The sequence below is a fragment of the Saccostrea echinata genome, unplaced genomic scaffold, assembly GCF_033153115.1.
Source record: "Saccostrea echinata isolate AGI-Se365-2 ecotype Australia unplaced genomic scaffold, CSIRO_AGI_Sech_v1 ptg000009l, whole genome shotgun sequence".
NCBI classification, from domain to species: Eukaryota; Metazoa; Mollusca; class Bivalvia; order Ostreida; family Ostreidae; genus Saccostrea; species Saccostrea echinata.
Genome location: NW_026889758.1, coordinates 25,357,650 through 25,380,297, shown reverse-complemented (window position 1 = coordinate 25,380,297; position 22,648 = coordinate 25,357,650). Strand labels below are relative to the sequence as shown.

Here is a 22,648-nt window from a genome sequence, read left to right as displayed (position 1 = left end):
AGTGCTCATGCATTATTTTGTTTTGATTGCATAGTGATAGTGACAAATGGGGGCAAGTATATACTTTAAGATTTTTTACTGGATACTAGACTAATCATTTTCTTGAACCTTAATTATCCTCTTGCTCTTTGGCCAAAATACTTCATCTATCTGTTTATTTTGTTTTAGTTATACTTCTAAGGACCCTTTACCGTGTTGTATTATACTCAGGTGACCGTTAAGGCCCCAGTGCCTCTTGTTTTCATTACAGTCGTTTTAAGAAACTACTGTGCTAGCATTTCTCAGATCTATAGGGATATCATAGAGAAAACTGGACCAACACATTTTGTGACAAGGGGACGTGAACTTATGGACGGCTCGTCCAAGAAGCGATCCAATAATAGTATAAATTATTAAGGTAGCTATTTATTACTTTTATTTCTTATTATACCCAAACCAGTGAAACAGAGGGTTCTATAGTTTCCCTCCTCGACTGTTGTCAGTCTGTCCTATTTGGTTTTCCGCACTTTTTCTAAAGCTTGCAGATATTGAGCTGATTTTTGTTATGTGGGTATATCTTGATGAGTTACAGATCAAGTTGCATTTCGTTCCGCCTCAATGACTTTTAAAGGAATTGCAGTATTTTTAATTTTTAAGGGGAACCAGATTACACTTGACAGTAGGGGACTTGTATTGCTTATTCAGTACTCTCAGAATGCTTGTTTTCTTTGGGTTTTCCAGTCATACATCTGACATTCTGTTCAACAATATTCAACATTCTCTGTGCAGAAAAACTAATACCAGAATCTGTCCGATAATTAATATTCTAACGATAACTTTCAGAGCACTTGTAAAAAAAAAGTTCAACGTTCATGTGAAATGAAATTTGAACTCAACAAACACATTTATACAAATGCGAAGAATATGACTTCAAATTTATTTATTGACATTTTCATTTCAAAAAATGTTCATAACATAACAACACAAAAACAGCATAACAGGAAAAGATGAGGACGCTGCACTGTTCCGGTAATCTGTAGTCGGACCTTAAATTACAAAAAAATGGTTTATTACAGATCTGCTAAATAACACACACACACACACACCCTCACAAAGAGTTTAAACTAATGAATTTTAAAATAGTTCAATTAAATTCAACTCGATACTGTGATATTTTCATTTTTCATTATTGATATTGTGCCATAACTGAAAAAAAAAAAAAACGAAAGAATGTTTCTCTAACACATTGCATTTCTACACTTCCTTGGCCAGGAAAAGCCCTGGTTTAAAGTAAATCATATACGGTTCCAATTTTGATGCAGCAGATGCGCATTTCGACAAATGATGTCTCTTTATTGATGCTCAAGCCGAAACGTTAGAAATCCAAAATATTTAAATAAAACAAGATGTGTTTGTGAAACACTGATGCCCCCGTAATGCAGCTTATGGCGAAGGTTAAAGTTTCTCAAATGCAAGTCAAACTCCAGGTCGAAAAATCAAAGATGTTGGTACTCAAAGAAAGGTCTTTTTTCAAGGAATATACCTGTGAAATTTGAAAGCCCCAGCTCCAACTGTTCAAAAATTATGGCGAAGGTTAAAGTTTTTTTAAAAGTAAGTAAAAACGTCAAGGTCAAGGTCCAATGGGGCCCCAAGGAAAGGTCTTGTCACAAGTGATACACATGTTCGTGAAATGTGAAAGCCCTAGAACCAAACGATCACATGTTATGGCCAAAGTTAAAGTTTTTTTAGAAGTAGGTCAAACTCCAAGGTCAATGCCAAAATTGTTGGTATCCAAAGGAAAGTCTTGTCCCAAGGAATGCACATGTGAAGTATGAAAGACGTAGCACCAAATATATAAAAGATATGGCCAAGATTAAATTTTTTCAAAAGTAGGTCAAACTCCAAGGTCAAAGGGTCAAAGATGTTGGTATCCAAAGGAAGGTCTTGTCACATAGATCACATATGTGAAGTATGAAAGCCCTAGCACCAACCATTCAAAAGTTACGGCCAAGGTTAGAGTTTTTCGAAAGTAAGTCAAACTTCTAGGTCAAGGTTAAAGGGTCAAAGTGGTTGGTATCCAAAGGAAGGTCTTGTCACAAGAATTACATATGTGAAGTATGAAAGCCTTAGTACCAACCATTCAAACGTTATAGCCAAGGTTAAGTTTTTCAAAAGTAGGTCAAACTCTTAGGTCAAGGTCAAAAGATCAAAGTTGTTGGTATCTAAAGGAAGGTCTTGTCACAATTCAAGGATTAGACATACTAAATATGAAAGCCCTAGCACAAACCGTTCAAAAGTTATGACCAAGGTTAAAGATTTCAAATGTAGGTCAAACTCCAAGGTCAGGGTCAAAAGGTCAAAGTTGTTGGTATCCAAAGAAAGTCTTGTCACAAGAAAAAAATATGTGAACTTTGAAACCCCAAGCACCAACTGTTCAAAAGTTATGGCCAAGGTTAAAGTCTCTTAAAATTTTGCAAAAGTGGGTCAAACTCCAAGGTCAACGTCAAAAGGTCAAATATGTTGGTACCCAAAGAAAGGTCTTGTCACAAGGAATACACATGTGAAATATGAAAGGCATAGCTTTAACCAATCAAAAGTTATGGGCAAGGTTAAAGTTTTTGCAGAGAGACAGACAGACAGACGGACAGGGCAAAAACTATATAACCCCGAATCTTCGATATGAGGGCATAAAAAAAAACTTGGAAGAGCTGAAAAAGGTGCCAAAGACTGGAGCCAAATACGTCGAAGGATCAGAGCTGTGCATGAGGGAGATAATCCTTAATTTTGAAATAAATTTATAAATTTTACCACAGCAATTAAATATATATCCGTATTTTCAAGCTAGTACCGAAGTACTAGAATACTGGGCTGTAGAGACCCTCGGGAACAAACAGTCCACCAGCAGAGGCCTCGACCCAGGGGTCAAAATGTAAATCATATACGGTACCAATTTTGATGCACCAGATGCGCATTTCGACAAATTATGTCTCTTCAGTGATGCCCAAGCCGAGACGTTGGAAATCCAAAATATTTAAGTAAAAAAAGACTTGGAAGAGCTGAAAAAGGCGCCAATGACGTCGAAGGAACAGAGTAACCCATGTGAAACATTTGGGGTCGAGGGTCGAGTAAAGAAGGTCCTTGCAAAGAACATGTCGTTGACTAAAAAATATATGTGGAAGGTACATGTACATCAGTGAGAATAGTACTTAATTCCAAACAAAAACAGTCTCCGAAAACTTAACTCATAACATGCTGTAATCCTAAGGCTCTTATTTGTGCGCAAGCTGGAGCAACTAAGTACTAAAAAGCAAAAATATCAATTATAAATTTAAACACTATTATAATTTTGCAAAATTCATATCCTTTATTTGTTTCTTCGTTTAAAAGCATTACATTTCTTTCAAAAATGTGCATTTAATTTTTCACAATAGCTTGCTAAGTTAAACAGTTGAACAAAGTGAACTTTCTTTAAATCATAGCCCTTTTGATTAGATGGTAAGATGGAGCCTTATAAGGGACCGAAATTTTAACATTGGTAACTGATTGATTGGATGTTGCTTAACGTCCAATTCGAGAATTTTTCACTCATATAGGGACTTCATCATATACCGGTGAAGGGCTTCTAATTTAGACCTATACTCGCAACTCAGTACCATTGTACAGTGAGGGTTCTTCCTACCGTGTCATGGAACCTCGTTTTTAGCTCCTCTGAGCCAAAGGCCCAAAGAGCTAATGCTAAGGCCATTTGTGCAGTTCTGCGTAAACTTTTTAGAATAACTCAAGAACCCCTTGGCCAATTATTGTCAAATTTGCCACAGGGTATTCTTGGCCCAAGGACTCCTGTGTATACTAAAACTAGGGTTGTGACCCTTAAACAAGGGGAGATAATTAGGAAAATAGAAACAAAGGTACTGGTTGCTAAAAAATCTTCTTCTCAAAAACCACTGGGCAGATTATCACCAAACTTACATAAAAGGATGAGGATATGTTGTAGAATTTGCACGGGGATTTACCCTTTGGACAAAGGGCATGGTCTCAAGGTCACTTCAAAATTGATCAAAATTACATTTTATTAAATGTTGATATTTTACTTACTATAAGGACTAGGATCATCAAATCTTGTCAGTTGATGCATCTAAGGACCTCATATCATGTTGACTCAAAAGTAGGTCAAAATGATTTAGAGGCATATTTTGAACAGTTTAAGGCCTATGATCATCAAACTTTGTCAGTTGATGTATCTTGGGTCTTCAAAGTACGTCGACTAAAAAGTAGGTCACATTGACCTACTTTTTGAATTTTATGGCTACTCTTTTTCAAAACAAATAAGGTTACTAATTCGAATACTGAGAGGTTTAGAATCATTAAATCTTGTAAGATGATGCATCTTGGGGCCATAAAACATATTTATTAAAAATAAGGTTACAGTGACCTACTTTTTGAACTTTAATTGAAGGCATACGATTTCAAAGCGTTTTAGAGGCATAATTTCGACATTTTAAGGCCTTTGATCATAAAACTTTGTAAGTTGATGCATCTTGGTCCTCAAAAAACGTCAACTGAAAAGTAGGTCACCGTGACCTACTTTTCAATTTATATGACTATAATTAAATATTTCAGGTACTAATTGGCTTAGAATCATCAAACTTTGTCAGTTGATGCATCTTGGGTCTTCGGAGTAGGTCGACTGAAAAGTAGGTCACCGTGACCTATTTTGGAAAATTTATGGCTTTAATTAAACATTTCAGGAACTAATTGGCTTAGAATCATCAAACTTTGTCAGTTGATGCATCTTGGGTCCTTGGAGTACGACAACTGAAAAGTAGGTCACCCTGACCTACTTTTTAGGTCACCTGAGTCACTCAGGTGACCTATTGCTATCTGTTTTCGTCCGTCGTCGTCCGTCGTCAGTCGTCCGTCGTGTGTTAACATTTGAACATTTTCAGCTTCTTCTCTGAAACTGCTGAACCAATTTCAGCCAATTTTAGCATATGGCATCTATGTGTGAAGGGGAACAAAATTTGTGAATTTCATGGTCCCTGCCCCTCTGGGGCCTGAGGGGTGGGGGTAAAACCATCAAAATTAATGCAATCTTTAAAAATCTTCTTCTTTACTCCTGGACATCAAGCAGTCAAACTGTTGGCATGATTGTAATAAGCATTGAGCCCTCTACCAAAATTGTGAAATTCATGGCCCCAGTGTCAGGGGTTCTGGTGCTAGGGCGGGGCTACATGAAATATATGGAGATAACGAACAGTATTCAAGCTCAAAATTCCATTATACAATACAAAATAGGAGCAGAGCAAACACGGACCTCCAAACATCAGATGTGGGATCAGGTGCCATGGAGGAGTGAGCATCCCCTGCCGACCGGTCACACCCGCCGTGTGCTCCTTGTCATGATCGGGAAATAACGGAAAAATCCGTCGACAATTCAGTGTGTAAATAGTGGCCTAACAATTAGTATGAAAAACGTCAGTCAGCATTTGACTCAATGATAAATTGTATTTGCTGACAAGGTCATTGTATCGACCATAGAACTTACGAAATAGATTATATAGTGAAAGTGCATTATTTCTTTGAAAATCTTCTTCTCTGCTCCTGGGTATTATTTAAACGAATTAAATACATAGTTATGATAAGAAAGAGTGACTCAACCAAAATTGTGAAATTCATAGCCCCAGGGTCAGGGGTTCTGGTGCTAGGGCGGGACTGTATAGATCATATAGTGAAAGTGCATTATCTCTTTGAAAATCTTCTTCTCTACTCCTGGGTATTATTTAAACAATTTAAATACATAGTTATGATAAGAAAGAGTAACTCTACCAAAATTGTGAAATTCATAGCCCCAGGGTCAGGGGTTCTGGTGCTAGGGCGGGGCTATATAGATTATTTAGTGAAAGTGCATTATTTCTTTGAAAATCTTCTTCTCTACACCTGGGTATTATTTAAACAAATTAAATACAAAGTTATGATAAGAAAGAGTGACTCTACCAAAATTGTGAAATTCATAGCCCAGGGTCAGGGGTTCTGGTGCTAGGGCGGGGCTATATAGATCCTTTAGTGAAGGTGAATTATTTCTTTGAAAATCTTTTCTGCCCCTGGATATTATTTAAACAAACTAAGTACATTGTTATGATATGCAAGGATGCCTCTTCCAAAATGATGAATTTCATAGCCCCAGGGTCAAGGGTTCTTGTGAAAAAGGGGGGGGGGGCTCTATTGTTTATATAGTGAAAAGGCAAAATTTCTTTGATAATATTCCTATCTGCTTCTAGTTAAAAAGCAAAGAATTAAGTGTATAGTTATGATGAGCAAGAGTGCTTCTTCTAGAGTAGTGAATTGCATGACCCCTAGATGGGTCAGATTTGCTGGTGTAAGGGTGGGGCTCTTGATAATATAGTGAAAATGCATTAATTCTATTAAATATTCCTGTCTGCTCCTTAGTTTTATGAGATAAACAAAGTGATTTCTTATGATGAGCAAACTTCTGGTCCCAGGGTGAGAGGCTCTGGTGTTTCTCGGTGGGGAAGGGGGGGGGGCTCTATTGATAATATAGTGAATCTGTAGCAAAAATGCATTATTTCTTTGAAAATCTTCTCTGCACTTGGGCATATCAGAGGCAAAAAGAGTAAAAGTTTTTTTTTTAAAATAAACAGGGTATTTTTACCGGATTTTTGAACATCTGGACCATTTGGTCAAGTGTTCTGGTCCTGGCCAGGGCTCTATTAATTTGTATTCTACTGAGAGGAGTTATTCCCCTTTGTCATTTACTTTTGATAATTAATCACTGTAAATAATGTACTTGAAAGGTTAATAGAATAAAAGAATTATGTAAGAATTTTTATTGTATAATACAAAAAATACTTTCAAAGTTTTAATGATCAGGTAGACTTGTAAGTAATAGATAAATAAAAATGAGACAAAAATAACTTGTCTTTATATTAAATGTTAATCAAAGACCAAGAGAGGCCAATGTAGGAGATTTCAACAAGGAATTAAAATAGTACAGAAGCACTGATAGTTTGTTAATATCTTGTGTGGTAATAGGTGATAAATTTGGAACAGGCTAGAACCTCATTTATGAACTGTTAATGAATACTAGACTAATTATTTTGTTGATCATGATCACCCTATTTTTCTTGCTTTTGGGCAATAAAGCTTCACCTTCAGTTCATTTTATACTCTATGGATCCTCTAAATTGTTGTATTATACTCAGGTGACCGTTAAGGCCCTTGGGCCTCTTGTTAAATTTTATGGCTGTATTTAATATTTTCGGGTACTATTTGGCTTAGAATCATCAAAATCTGTCAGTTGATGCATCGTGGGTCGTCGAAGTAGGTCGACTGAAAAGTAGGTCACCGTGACCTACTTTTCAATTTATATATATAATTAAATATTTCGGGTACTAATTGGGTTAGAATCATCAAACTTTGTCAGTTGATGCATCTTGGGTCTTCGTAGTACTTCGACTGAAAAGTAGGTCACCGTGAAAATTTATGGCTTTATTTAAATATTTCAGGTACTAATTGGCTTAGAATCATCAAACTTTGTCAGTTGATGCATCTTAGGTCCGCAGAGTTAGTCGGCTGAAAAGTAGATCACTTTGACCTTCTTTTGAAATTTTATGGTTATAATTTTAAAAATATTTTAGGTATTAAATGGCTTAGAATCATCAAACTTAGTTGATGCATCTTGGGTCCTCAGAGAATGACAAGTGATAAGTAGGTCACCATGACCTACTCTCCGGTTCTTATTGGCATAGAATAATCTTGGGTTCTCAGAGTGTTTCATCTAAAATGTAGGTCATGATGACCTACCTTTGGAATTTCAAGGGTTTATCTAAATATACAGGATACTTAGAGGCTTCAAATGGAAGTGATAGGTTGTAAAGTTTATCAGAAGAGCGATTCAAGGCCCTTGGGCCTCTTGGGCCTCTTGTTTTAGGTCTCATCCAAAAGACGACTTTCACTTCTAGTGCCGCGAGATTGGCAAAGGAACAGTCACTACCTATGTTTACATCTAAGGTTTGACGCGGCGCTGCGAACGAGAATCAAAACCCGGGCCTCCCGATCACGAAGCGAACGCCCTACCACTAGGCTACCAGGACAAGTCTGGAATACTGACTAATGCTGATAAGATTCATTGATATTCTGATAAGAGAGGTAACTCTTAATGGGATAAACGTCTATTATTCCTTCATAAAATGACTTTTTTTGTCTCATTTTGCCCCACAAGCTATGCTAAAATTGTTCGAATGACCAAATGAAAAATCTGGGTCCCTAAATTTTGGTTAAAATAAATTATTTAAGGTAATCATTTTTACGCCACCAGTAATGTCGTGTCCAGAAGGACAATAGTTGTAGGGTGAAGAAGAAAAACATAAAAATAAAAGATTGTCACTAGTTTTCTTTTTGTAATTAAAAGGTTTGAAAGCAAAATTCGATGTATATTTGTAACATTAATGGACTTCAACTTGAAGTGAAATATGGTTGAATACAAGACTGCATACTTTTTGTACAAGAAAAACATGTATTATTAATATTTATTGCGTCAATTCCTTAGTTGACAAAAAAAATTTAAGGAACAAAGGTTGTTTGAGCAGCATTCTCTTCCGCAAAACATGGCGGTTTAAAAAGCCTAAAATTTGCAATATCCATAATCACAGATCCTAGCCTGTATTCTGGTGTCGAAGAATCCAATTATGGACTTTCCTTGACCCCTTCAAATAGGCCATTTAAAACTTTCAAAGGGACAGCGTAAACTTTGAGTAAAGATTTTAACAACCTTGTTTAAAGCCAACATTTCGTAAATTTTATGGTCTTTATAATGACCTTGTAAACAAATATTACCTATCACTTGGTCGTTTTTTGGCTGACGAGTTTCATACCAATTGTTAAGCCTTTGTTTTATACTAAGGTCGCCTGCGTGGCGTAGTGGTTAGAGCGTTTGCTCTTGCGTAGCGGCGTGGGGAATTGATCCTTACGTCGCGGTTTCGAAACAACTGCGCGACGTAGAGATCGATCCTTCGGATGAGACCGTATAAACCGAGGTTCCGTGTCGCGGTGGGTGCTGTCACAAAAAAGATCCCTCACTGCTCAGTGGCCCTGAGTGCCGAGTACAGTTCAAAATTTGCATCCCCCAACCGGCAAGTGGTGGCGTCTCCATATGAGTGAAAAATTCTCGAGAGGGACGTTAAACAACAAATATTTTATACCAAGTATGACTACGGAATGTTTTGACTACCTGATCAATACATAGGGCTCACGGCGGGTGTGATCGGTCAACAGGGGATACTTACTTCTCCTAGGCACCTGATCCCACCTTTGGAATTTCCGGGGGTCCGTGTTTTATGTCCCGTTCACAGATAAGTATTGTTTGTAGATTTTTTTTCTGAGATCGATCACTGTTCGTTACTTTCACTTTTCTTTATCTTTCTCTCTGTAAAAGTGGCTTCCTTTTCTTTACATCTTGGTTGCTTGGTACGAGTTTTTTTTAGTTGTTTCTCTCTCCTATGATTGACAATGTGTCTTGGGATAACCATTCTGTCTTGACTCATCTCTTGTAGCCTATGACTTCTGCAGCAGCATCATTCATGGTATTGTGAAATCGGTCGATAGTGATAGCTGTTTCATCTTGGAGTGTACTGTATCAGTTCCTGAGCGTGCTATTGATTTCTTCTCTGACGCTCGGGTTTTTCAGCCTGGTAACATGGAATCTCTTTCTGCGCTTACTAGTTCCGATCTTTACTTTCTAAGCTTGAGACTAATCTTTGCTATAATCACGAAGTTGTGGTTACTACCGATAGTTGCTAGGCACAATGTCCCCACGTCCTGCTGAGAATGCCTGCAATTACTGTTGATGATAATGTGATCTATCTGGCTTTTATTGTTTCCATTTGCTAATGTCCAGGTCAGCTTTCAGATGGTTTTATGAGAAAAAAGAGTGTCACGTATGACAAGGTGAAATATGCAGATAACAAACAGTATTAAAGCTAAGTCCATTGAAACAATACAAATCGGGAGCAGATCAAACACGGACCTCCAAAAACATCAGAGATGGGATCAGGTGCCATGAAGGAGTGAGCATCACCTGCCGACCGGTAACACCCGCCGTATGTTCCTTGTGATGATCGGGAAAAAATGGGAAAAAATCCGTAGACATTTCAGTGTGTACATAGTGGGCTAACAATTATTATGAAAAATGTCAGTCAACATTTTAGTTAATGATAGGTTGTATTTGGTCATTGTATCGACCATAAAACTTGTGAAATGATGACTTCAAACGAGACTGTTGATATCCCTGTTTCATCAACTTGTTTGTCAATAGCTTGCCTCGTTTTAGAATTTATTCATTCATAGAGCATGCTTTTACGTATCGAATCAACTGAGAGACAAAAACCCACATGCAGGTTATAAGGGTATATTGCTACATAAGAAAAGTTGACGATTGAAAAATTGAAGTCATCACGATTATCATAAAGCTTGGCTGTTTTCTTGCATTGGAACATATAGGAGAAAAATATTCTCTCCAGAACTACCAAGGCATGATTATTGGTATATATATACAAGCATCGGTGGGATCGGTACCGATTTAAGTTTGTTCAAATCATTGCCTTAAGGGGGAGGGTGGGTCACAATATGGGGTCCAATTTTTTTTTTATAGGAATATAGGAGGATAAAATCCTTTCCTCAAAATCAGCATGGCCAATGTGATTTAGGTAAGCGTAATAGCCGATGGGGCCCTTGTGTCAGTAATAAAGTCATGCCCCCTTTTGAAAAAAGGGGGTCATACTGGTTCATCTTTCGTCGATCGGTTTATCAACTGTTGTCCGATAATACTTGAGTATCCTTTGCTTGACAGTCATCAAGTTAAATTAACTGCCCCCCTCCCCCCAAAGGAGATTACCAATACAGATTTTGAGGTCTCGTGGTCAAAGTTCGTGTCAAACTACTCTGAGCAATATCTGTGATCCCTTTGCTTCAGGGAAAAGGAAGGATCTAGACCATTTCTTGTGTTATTAACTTATTATAGATTAAACTTAAACAATACAAAGATAGATCAGAAATTAATTCTCTATTGAGGGTTATTTTTTTTAATTACCTTTTTCTTTCGTTGTCATTTTGAAAGAAGTTGTCCCAACGGTGGTTAATTTTGTACTCGTTGACTCTGAAAACCAAAAATTATCCAAGAATGATTTTTCCTCTCAAATAGGAACATTATAATGCTTGATGTGAATAATAGTTCCTCAAGGAGAAAATATGGTATTGTTGTATTTTAAATATTGAATAAATCTACCAATATCAAGGGTAATGATAAACATTACCGACAACAGTGACTTTAAGTAGCGTGTGGATTGATGGTCCGTTAGAAACGTAGGCGGTGCAGGTATAGTTTCCTGTGTCGTGGCTTGTGATTTCCTTGATGATCAACTTTCCCAAATTGCCATCTTTCTGAAGAGTGATCTCTACTCTACTATCCTTGCTGACAAATAATTCACCGGTCACATTATTATATTCTGCTAAAAGTGTCCCCGACCTTGTCCATGAGAACTATATATATATATATATATATATATATATATATATATATATATATATATATATATATATATTAGGGATGGCAATTTGTAACCGGTTAACCGATTACTCGGTCGGAACGATGGCAATCGATTAGAAAATCTGTAATCGTTTAATCGGAAAAAAATAAAATATTTGTTATATTGAACACATTTTTTAAAAATTTGTTTTAATAAAAAGAAATCTCTGCACAAAGGATGGTCATTTAAGATTTAACGGATCTAATTTGGACGTACATGTAATTATGAAGCTCCAGATTGAGACCGTAGCGTAATTGGTAAGTTTATAGTGTTAATTACTGTGAAAACACCATGTCGTTACCCCGACTGTCCTGTAATTCTTTAAAGATAATAATTGAATCTTTGAGAATTTTGAATGGGCGTGTTTGTCGTTTTCAGTTTTCCATCCAATTTAATCATTAAACAAACATTGTAAATTAAGGGCTATAGAGTTCACATGTAGTTTTGATTATCATGTGAAAATGTAGATTCTGAAAGAAGTTTTGTGACATCTGCTCTGGAAAATTATCAAAGATTTCTTTGGCTTTTTTCATGGTTTTTCACAATGTTTTCTTGTCTACTGAAATCTGAATAAAAAATATGCACCCTTAGTTTTCTGATCCAGAATCAAGACTAATGGAATGTTTTAACTTCTATCGTCTTATTTGGGTCTATTTGTGTATATGGACAGAGCTACTTGAAAAAAATTGTCAAGAAAACGTGCATTTTGATACGATTAACCGGTTAATCGGTCGGAACGTCTTGCGGTTAACCGATTAGCAATTCTGTAATCGATTGCCATCCCTAATATATATATATATATATATATATATATATATATATATATATATATATATATATATATATATATATATATATATATATATATATATATATATATATATATATATATATAGCTTTTTACCTGAGTAAATGAGGCTGGAAGATTGCATTGAAGTTTAATGGTGTCTCCGATTTGGTATTCTGAAGAAAAAGGGAGTTAAAAGAGAAAAAAATGAACATAGAGTTGAGGATAGGATTTTTCTGAAATGGGTTATGGTTGAAAAATGTTTGGTCAAATGTCTTCATATTTTCTTAGGATCTCTTCAACAAAATAATATTTTTCGATATACTTAAAAGAATTATAGAAAGTAGAAAGAAACAAGATGTGTTTATGAAACACTGATCCCCCCCCCCCCCACATGGCAACTCATGGCGAAGGTTTCTCTAACTCAAAAGTTTCTTAAATTCAAATCAAACTCCAACATCAGGATCAAAAGATAAAAAAAATGTTGGTACCCTAAGAAAGGTCTTGTCACAAGAAATCACCTGTGACATATGAAATTCCTTGCAGTTACCACTGAGAAATTATGGTCAAGACTAAAGTTTTCAAAATGAAGTAGGTCAAACTTCGATCTTTACTTCATGAGGTAAAAAATATTGGTACTTAAGAAAATGTCTTGTCACAAGAAATACACCAATGAAATATGACATACATAGCACCAACCGTTCAAATATTATGGCCAAGGATAAAGTATTTCAAAAGTAGGTCAAAAGGTCACAATAAGTGGTACGCAAGTGTACTCACATGTGAATAGCTATAATCATTCAAAACTTACAGCCAAGGTTCAAGTTTTTATAAAAGTTGGTCATAGCCCAAGGTCAAGGAAAAAGGCAAAAAACATTTTGCACCCAAAGAAAGGTCTTATCATAAGGAATACACATGTGAAGTTTGAAAGTCCTAGCAATCCGTTCAAAAGTTATAGCCAAGGTTAAACTTTGGTAAAATTTTGGAAAAGTAAGTCAACTCCAAGGTCAAGTATGTTGGTACCCGGAGAAAGGTCTTGTTAAAGAAATACACGTGAAATATGAAAGCCAATCAAAAGTTAAGGGCAATGTTAAAGTTTTTACAGACAAACAAACAAACGAATAGACGAAAGGATAGACTTAAAACTATATGCCCATGAATGGTCGATTACGGGGGCATAAAAAAGTTATGGCTTAAGTTAAAGTTTTTCAAAAGTAGGTCAATAAGTCCAAGGTCTTTGATTACGGGTGTATAAATCTTCAGAACAATATCAAGAGGTCTTCCCACCAGAAGATGTAAAGACCTACGAGGGTTGTTTGATATGTAATGTGTATTGCATGATATCTCTTCGGCATTCGACTCGAATAGTGAAATGAACATTACGTCCATTCAAAGCATTCTCCGAGGTTTGAAATACATAATTTAAATTAATTTTCATCTCTGAATCCATTTCTGAAATGCGTCGTGGCACGCTGATTCAAGTAGACCTCTGAGGCACTGACTGATGGCTGAGCCAAGGGCTTGTCAAGACTTGTAACGACGACCAGATAAGAACTTTTTAAGTTTTGGGAAAAGGAACAGTCGCATGGGGCTAAACTAGGAGAATATGGAGGGTGTGGCAAGACGGTAACTAACCTTTCCTGATCGCAACTTCAAAAATTGCTTCGCAAGCTCAGATGTATGCGGTAGAGCATTATCATGAAGTAGACGAACATGAATAAAACCTGACAAAGGGCGTCGTTTATGATAATATTTCTTGAGCTTTTTTATTATAACTTCTCGGTAATACCGACCTGTTACACATTTTCCCTTCCGCACCGGAAATTGTACGGCTATACCATCACATGAGAAGAACCTCCGTTGTGCCTATGGTTCTTTTGGCAACTACAGGTCTTCTGCCGTGTTTAGTTAGCCGTATTTTGTATCCAATTTTTCTGATTGGTCCGAAATAGTGAACCGTTTCGTCACCAGTAACAATGTTTGCAAATTGTCTTTAATTTGATTGAATTTGGTAAATATTTTGAGCAATTGCTTAGCGGTTTGTACTCGTACCCGTTTTTGGTCATCTGTCAATATACGCGGTATCCATTTGGCATAAATCTTTCGTACTTTCAAAATACGCTTCAAAATAAAATGCACCCGGGATGCCGATATGCCAACAGCTTTGGCAATATCACGAATCATGTATCTGCAATCACTTTCAATCATTTCTCTGACTTTTGAGACATTTGCCTTGCCTGTTACAGTCAAAGGTCGGCCAGATTTTGCTGCATCTTTGACGAACTCTGTGCCAGTCAGAAATTTTTCTCAACACACGAACTGTCTCATAAGATACCTTATCAGACCCATAAACTTCCTCCAATTCAGTAAAAATCTGCATGACCGAATGACCGAGTTTTGTGCGAACTTTCATATAAGCTCTAATTTCTTCAATATTCTCAACCCATTTCTCAAGCATTTTTTCCGACAGTGATCAACGACTGGCTCTAATGAAATGACTATAAGCTTAAAAGTATGTGGCGCTGAAGGGTATTTATACCGCTGGATTGTTTAACGCCGAGTCGGCAATATTTCAGCCATATTTCGGTGGTTAAAGTTTACGTTCCGGGTTGAAAGTATTTTTGGTTTCACTGGCGGCCCTCAGTGAGCCTACTCTTTTTCATAAACCAGAGAAACGAACATTTGGGTGCGAAGGGGGTTGTCATCCTTGACAGGGGGCACCATTTAACGCCCCTTCCGACGGACATGTCCGTCGGATGGGACGTTGGAAAGGTATTGAATAGAGCAAGCTTATCATCATCCACTAAATCGTGCAAGGTGCTATACACATTACATATCGAACAGCCCTCGTTATTACTATACTGACAAGCAAAATGATGATTGTCTGAAGTGCTCGACTGAAAAAAGGAAATTGATAATTCTCATGCTTTTTCAGACTGTTCACTTTTAAACTTTCTGCTGAGAAACATTTTGATGAAGAATTGCATAATAAATCGAGATAATTTTTCAAGAAAACAAAAGCACCAAGATATTAAAAAAAACTTTTTTCCAAAATAATATACAAATGTTTGTGGTAAGTTTGTTTCACAGTTGCACTCTTTCTGTTGATTTGCTTGTTTCATGACACTTGTAATTTATCTTTTATCCCCCAAAAGATATTTTCCCCTTCATGTTCTTTCATAAGATTTAACCTTTAAAAAAAGACATCATAAGAATATCGAGTGCTTTGTTGAATCGTAAATTGTAGAATCAAAAGAAGATACCGATTACAAAATGTGGGTGACATGATTTTTCAAGAAATCTCGTCTCATTCGATTCTATATTGACAAATACATTTACATGTATAATTGTATGCAAATAAATTTGATATCTATGGTATCATTTTACAAGAATCACATGGAAAAAGAAGTTGATATTTTGATGGAAATTCAGCAACTTACATGATGAGTTTTCTGATTTTCCTCTTTTTTTAACATACCATTTTAATTAGGGATAACTTATTGAATAAAGATTCAACCTTACATACCTAAAAAGTGAATTAATCCAATGAGTTGCAATGTACGAAAATTATTTGAATCTGAAGATGCTATGCACTGTTTACACAAGACTAAGTGCAGTTAAATTTAGAGTTTACTTGAAAAAATATAGAATTGTCAGTTTGTTCACTTCTTCCTTCGTTGTGTATATATAAAATGTATGTATACATACCTACAGCTTGTGTGTTCGTACAGATCCATAAAACAATCAAACATTCTGTGAAGACCATCCCTTTATCAAGTTAGAAAAAAGTTCAATTATTGTCATACAAATGTGAAGTGAGTTTTATAAGCAGTTTATATTTACTTGATACTTGTTTTCCCTGAATTACTCGCGGGAAACAGTAGTTTGAAACTACTGTAGTTTCAAACAGGAAGAGCTCATTATATAAGTAAAGAGCATGTCACGTACTAGCATTCATGTTTTTCCTCTTTTTTGTGAAAGTGTAATTCCTCTCATACAGATAATAGACACGAGACAAAAATCCCCCCATGTATTTCCCATGCCTAGCATCCCACTGAATTACTACTTTTAACAACTTTCTATCATTAAGGTTTGGACATCACTCTGAGATAGCTAAGGACCAGGGCCGTAATTTCGAAAATTAGCTTCACCGTAAAGGCCCGTAGATTTGAATTATAATACAAGTATTATAATACTTTTGTAGTACAGTACTTTCTGTACAGACGCTAATACAAATTTTATAAGATTGTAAATAAACGTAGATAAAGTCATGTGCTGTTTTCCCTCAATATTTCTCTCAAAACAATTTCGGTGATGTTTGAACCATTTTTTGTTATAAATTCCTTTATATTTTTTTTCAGTTCTCTACCATAAAAGCATAAAATTTGGTATTTTTGCATTTATCTAACTCACTTAAATAAGAGAAAGAAGTTTCTGGTATATATTATAATATTCTTTAAAATTATGGGAATCAGTTCCTAGCAAACTTTTTAATTAGAATTTTTTTTAGTCAAAGCAACAGGTAATATAATAAAATAGTATGCTTAATACATGACCAGCTATACATAAAGAACCATCTGATTGGTTAGGATAAAAGGTCAGCTTAGTTTTGTATTTAGAAATAGAACATTTCTTTATCAAAATTTTATAAGATTCGAAAAATCTTATGATACACTGTATTAAGAGTGTACACACAATAAGATTTTGTAAGTAAGTTTTATAATAGAAATCACCGAGTGTATTGGCCTTAAGGTTTACGACATGTTAGGGACACACGCCTAACTCCTTTTAAAGGACTTATCGCATGATCTTTCAAAAATCGTAATTTTATGAAAAATATTATATACAACCTTGTTTATTAAAATACTGAATAGAATAAACGTTGTTGAAAGCATATTTTAAGAGATATTAGGAGTTGAAATTCAAATATGGCAATATGCATATTTCAGTCGGATTTCGGCGAAATACTGCTCTGACGTCATAGGCGACAATTCAGTGATAGAGAGATGAGAATATGCACACTAATTACGGAGTTATCAACAACAAATGCAGCTTAATTACGAAAAATGCTGAAAAAATTAATGCCTAACGTGCTTCTCAATTACTATAGAAACATTAACTAGTTCTATGGTATAAGGCTTCTGAGAAATTTTCGTTTTTTTATTCCAAACATTTAGAAACTGTAGCTTTGATTACGGCAATGTTTCGTGATCGGGAAATTATCTTTCAAGATCGCCATCCTTTAAAAAAACATATGAAGACTTGCATAAATTAATATTATGTTAAAAATAAAGAACAACAAAGTTATATAGTGTTAAATTTGTGAATCAAATAAGTAAATACGTGTGATAAGATGACAAATCAAATCGTATTCTGATGGCGAGTTTCTTCGTCTTCCTCGCTATCGTCGATGCTATTTAAATACAATGTAAACAGATTTTTCTTGCTGCAATTCTAACATATAAGGTTGGATATTCAATTTCATATCGATAAAATAAGCGATTTGGTCATCCACAACGCAGAAAATTCAGGTTGTATCGCGTATATTTTCGTAAGATTAACGTGGAGCTGATCAGCCATTGTCGCCTTTGACGTCACAGGGTCACGTGATCGCTATCTAATTAACTTGGATTTTTAAATCAGGGGTTTTCATTTGAGTTAATAATTGATTAACTACCGCGATTTATCTGCAGTAAAAACACAAAATTTTAAACTGTGGTCATAAGGAACGTTTTATGCTTTTAATTTCAAATAATTTAGAAACATGCAATAAGTCCTTTAAAAGACCCTCTGGTAAAGGACAAGTAGAGCGCTATAAGTATAACCGCACTCTGATAGACGCGTTTCTTTACTACATTGATTATGTAAAGATGTATAAACACACGAGAAATTGAAAGAATGGATATATTGTGTCGTGCGCAGTTCTTCCCTCTCTCACGCTTGTTTCTTTTAAATTTAATATTTTTGTACATTGTGTATTGTATAACTTTAGTACAGCCACTGATTTACTCATCATAGTGTTTCTCTTACAGTGTAAGCCATGATAGTGGAGTTATTATAGAGAAACGATATACTAGCGTCAATTTCTGTCAAATAGTAAGATTTTTTCAAAAGATATATTGTTGCGTTTGAAAAGGTCAAAATGAGTTGTGTCTTAAGAATGAGTTAGAATCCAAATCTGCAATTTCTTTTATTCATTGGGTCTTGAGATAACAATACATGACTAACAATTATTTATTTCACAGATGTTGTCGACTCTTTGTTTAAGTTGCAATTTTTCAGATATACAATTTTTCAACTTGCAGAGATAGGGAGAAGCTTAAATAGGTATGTACATGTAACCTATATTTTTTGTTCTCTAGTGAGTCAAAAAACTGGTGTTGACGTGATCTATTTATACAGGAAAGATAAACCACGTTTACTTTGAGTCTCTATCAAATACATAATATTAAACAACATGTTCTCAGCTGTTAACATATACGTTGCATTTTACTTCTTTGCTTTATGTAGTAACAAAAAAAAAGTGTGAAAATTTAAAAAAAAGAAATGAATATTATGTTCAGTTAAGGTTATATATCAGGTTAATTACATGAAAACAATTTTAACAATTCTCAATAGTATTATAATATCGAGATCTTTTTTATATATGAAGAGAAAAATTAAAACGTCAAGTGCCTGTGCAAGCATGCGATTTCCTTTTGTTAAGAAATCAAGTATCATTAATATATTGAAATGATAAAAATAAATCACTAAATAAATAATTTTATATTAATATGATCTCTATACAAGATACTGTTTACCTTTATCTTGCGTGCTTTTAATAATCCATAAAGGCAGCAAATTAAACCTCGTAAGCCAACCTCGTGTCAAGTTCTTGAGAAATGCTGTGCAAGTGCGTTTACACCTTTCAATGGATCACGTGTTTTTCAAGATTTCCAGCAGACACAATTTGGGCATTAAGAAAGGGGCGGGGTGGGGGCTAGGAGGCATGGTTGTCGTTAATTTTAAACATAAAATGTACTTTGAAGTATTTCATTGAAGACAAGAAATTTGACGGAAGATTAAAACTTTGAATGTAATGATGTGATTTTGTAAAGGTACTGGAAATGAACTTTTATTTTTCGCTGCCATGAAAATTCTTATTGAGAAGGGGGATTGGTTTTATTAAAATTGTTTAAAGACAAACAAACAGATTAACGGACGCAATTCATTTCCTCGTGAACTCGCATAGATATCTCCATGACGTCAAAAATATAGTGCAACCTTTTTTTTCAAAAAACGCATGACTATTTGGGGCTATTCATTAAGTAAATATTGTAGATATAAGATAGGAATTTTATTTTTGAAAATCCGTGAGGTACGTGAACTACAACGCTTCAAGCCTCCAATATTTATCATGAAACGCTTACGGCCTGAATTTAATTTTTGAAAATTCATAATGTAGAAATTATTGATATGAATATACTGCGGGGTCTTTTATAATTTTCTAAACTTTCTAGTGATCGGTCGCGGTAGCCTAGTGGTAGGGCGTGTGTCACGGAAGGCGTTGGTATGATAAAGAATCTCACTGCCCAATCGTCCTGAGTGCCGAGTATATGCCCTTCACAGGTATTGGTGACGTCTCCGTTGGATTAAAAATTCTCGCAAGGGAGGTAAAACAACAACAATCAATCAATCAACATTCTAGGGCAAAAGTTTTCACCAGCTAGACAAACGAAACACGTAATTATTATATACGATATGACAGTACTACGTATATTCCACAGTAGGAATACAATCAGATCTAAATCAACCATAGGTCTCCGAGGATACACAATAACATCAAAAAATGAACTTTAATACCGGTATGCGTTAAAATTTCAATAAAAAGAATAAAACAAGTAGATTTTGAAGCAAATTTATACTTCTGAACGTTAAGAGCAACTCTCCAAAATCTATAACTCGTCAAAAAGCTTGTGTATAAAACGTAAATAATCTAAGTAAATTCGTGTGCAGTTTTCCCTCAGTATTTCTTTCAAAGCAATTTCTGTGATGTTTAACACCATGACAAGTTGAAGAGCATTAACTGAGGAAACTTCTGTGTAATAATTTTATTAACACTGTTAATAGCATTGTGTTACTTGTAATATTGCTGTGGAAGGTTTTACAAACATGGATTGATCTGTACATTATTGTCGGTTACATCGTTATAGGGCTGGGACGACGCCATTTCTCAAAATGGGGAGGGTGTGGACTTAGATAAAGAGTTAAGAATGGATCTATTGTGCATGTGCAGTTCTTCCCTCTTTCACGTTTGTTTCTTTTAAATTTAATATTTTTGTACATTGTGTATTGTATTACCATAAGTCTGTCCCCCGGTACCAAGGACCTCACTTTTCGCCTCATATCTCAAAATGTATAAATACCTTGGCCTTCAAGCTAGGTTCGATCGATAGATCATTTTTTTTCCCAAACTTCCTGCATTTATTCGAACCCTCGAGTTCAACCGGTGTATTGACACGGCGGCAAATTTAAAGTCTACGGGGATTTAACATGGTAAACTCGTCCATTAGCATCAAGATCACGGGGCAGAAAACCAGTTTATCGAGGGAGTAGTCGTTCTTGCCAAATTAAAATTACAAAAAATCTTAAAAATTCAACGAAAGTAATTCAGTGTGATTTGGTAAATAATATAAGTATTGTTTTGCATTCAAATATATTTTTGACGAGTTTTCTCATAAAATGAGAGAAAATAATCCGAACTCAATGCAGTACAATTTGTGGATATTGAGGTCACGCATTTCCTCTAGAAACGGATGTTGATATATGGTCTGGTGCGTGTTACTTACAGCTTCATCTGTTGAAAACGTAGCAAGATGGTAAGTTGTTGTCCTTTTCTTTATTTCACACCAACATACACTCGAGAAAGAACTATTTCAAATGCTAAGAATAAGTCAAAAAGTGCGCATAAGTGCCCCATAATTATGATGTTACATGTCCAAGAAAGAAAAAAAAAAACGAAGACATTTTTATCAACTTATTTCAAATCATAAAACTATTAGGAAAAAAGAAAACGTACAAATACACCTTTTAATTATAATGACAATGACTCTTTTTCTTTTATTAGAAGCTGGTAGATTTTTATTTATTCATTTAAATGTATGATCATGTAGCATTGTAGGTCGATCTACTTTCACTTTGAACACTTCATGCATTTGGCAGTCACTACCTACATGATCCATAAAAATTTTACATTTATGTGAAGTGTCAGCACCTTGACGAATCACTATACAGTTTGTTTTATACATGGACACTCAAGATTTTTTCTGAACTTTTTAGTTTAATTTTACAGGACTAAGTTCTAAGGGTCTTTTGTGTTTTAACATACAGAACTATCAGATATTGCTAGGTGTATAAATTCAGATATTGCTAGGGGTATAAACCTGTAACAGGAGACCAGAAAATGTATGGCGGGACCGGGAATCGAACCCGGGGCCCCTGTATCACTAATCAGGTTCTTTACCGATTGAGCTACCCAGGCCGATCGATATCTACGACCCAAACTAAATAAATGTTACATGTTGACTGATGCAGTCCAGATTTAACTATATTTCAAGAGTTACTTATCTACTGCATGCTTGGCCCAAGATGAAAATATGATGGAAGAAAATGACAACATAATTATCCACTAAAATACTTGCATTGATAAAATTGCATGAAAGTCAAGATGCAATATTTCACCTAGGCACAAGTGCATATGGTAAATACCATATAAGGATTATTTGTATTATATTGCATTTAAAACATGCTATAAAAAATATAAATTTGTAACATTAATTGCATATATTGGAGATTCACATTATCTGTTTTACAGCTGGGTTTTTTTGGGGGGGGGGGGGGGGGGGCTTAAGGTTATACATTAAATGCACTGAATGCAGTATTTCTCATTTTAAAAATGTCGAGTAAAAAAAGTCCTAGCTAAATAAACAATGCATTTATTTATCTTTATTTGACATAATCCACAGAATCTTTTTCCACTATTTGATAAACTTTGTTATTATTATTGATGTCCATTACCCTCAAAATATCCTTTAACTTTTAAATAAAGGACAATCAGTCAGTGAATGAATCTTTAACACAATTCATGTCTCACATTATTCAAATTCTCTCATGTGTGATTTTTTTGTCTCTCAGTGTTTACAATTTTATATATACATGTAATTCACTTTCAATTCTGTGATTACATGTATGTTCAATTTAATGTATAATAATTAATTTTTCTACTTTTATAACTTTTCAAAAA

At 35.1% G+C, this 22,648-nt stretch overlaps 1 protein-coding gene across 2 annotated transcripts; it reads right to left on the bottom strand.

Moving 5' to 3' along the window:
• Positions 1 to 902: 902 nt before the first annotated feature.
• On the bottom strand, positions 903 to 16,215 carry LOC133183505 (uncharacterized). 2 transcript variants are annotated; one of them, XM_061318458.1, is made up of 5 exons: positions 16,075 to 16,215; positions 12,484 to 12,542; positions 11,307 to 11,532; positions 11,084 to 11,149; positions 903 to 1,025 (listed from the first exon to the last, which is right to left on the bottom strand). In XM_061318458.1, the coding sequence occupies exons 1-5, from the start codon at positions 16,130 to 16,132 to the stop codon at positions 937 to 939; spliced, it is 498 nt and encodes a 165-aa protein (XP_061174442.1). In that variant the 5' UTR covers positions 16,133 to 16,215; the 3' UTR covers positions 903 to 936. The 2 variants fall into 2 exon arrangements, with proteins under 2 accessions (XP_061174442.1, XP_061174443.1); XM_061318459.1 differs by having other exon boundaries at positions 11,307 to 11,433.
• Between the last annotated feature and the right edge of the window lie 6,433 nt (positions 16,216 to 22,648).

What these genes read in the sequence shown, in the direction of transcription:
- LOC133183505 (XM_061318458.1), bottom strand. Translation starts at nt 16,132, where the DNA reads ATGGTCTTCACAGAATGTTTGATTGTTTTATGGATCTGTACGAACACA. An exon ending in ACTTAAAGTCACTGTTGTCG is followed by an intron (nt 11,150 to 11,306) that starts GTAATGTTTATC and finishes TTTGGTTTTCAG; the next exon opens with AGTCAACGAGTACAAAATTA. An exon ending in AATGACAACGAAAGAAAAAG is followed by an intron (nt 1,026 to 11,083) that starts GTAATTAAAAAA and finishes TTGTAATTTAAG; the next exon opens with GTCCGACTACAGATTACCGG.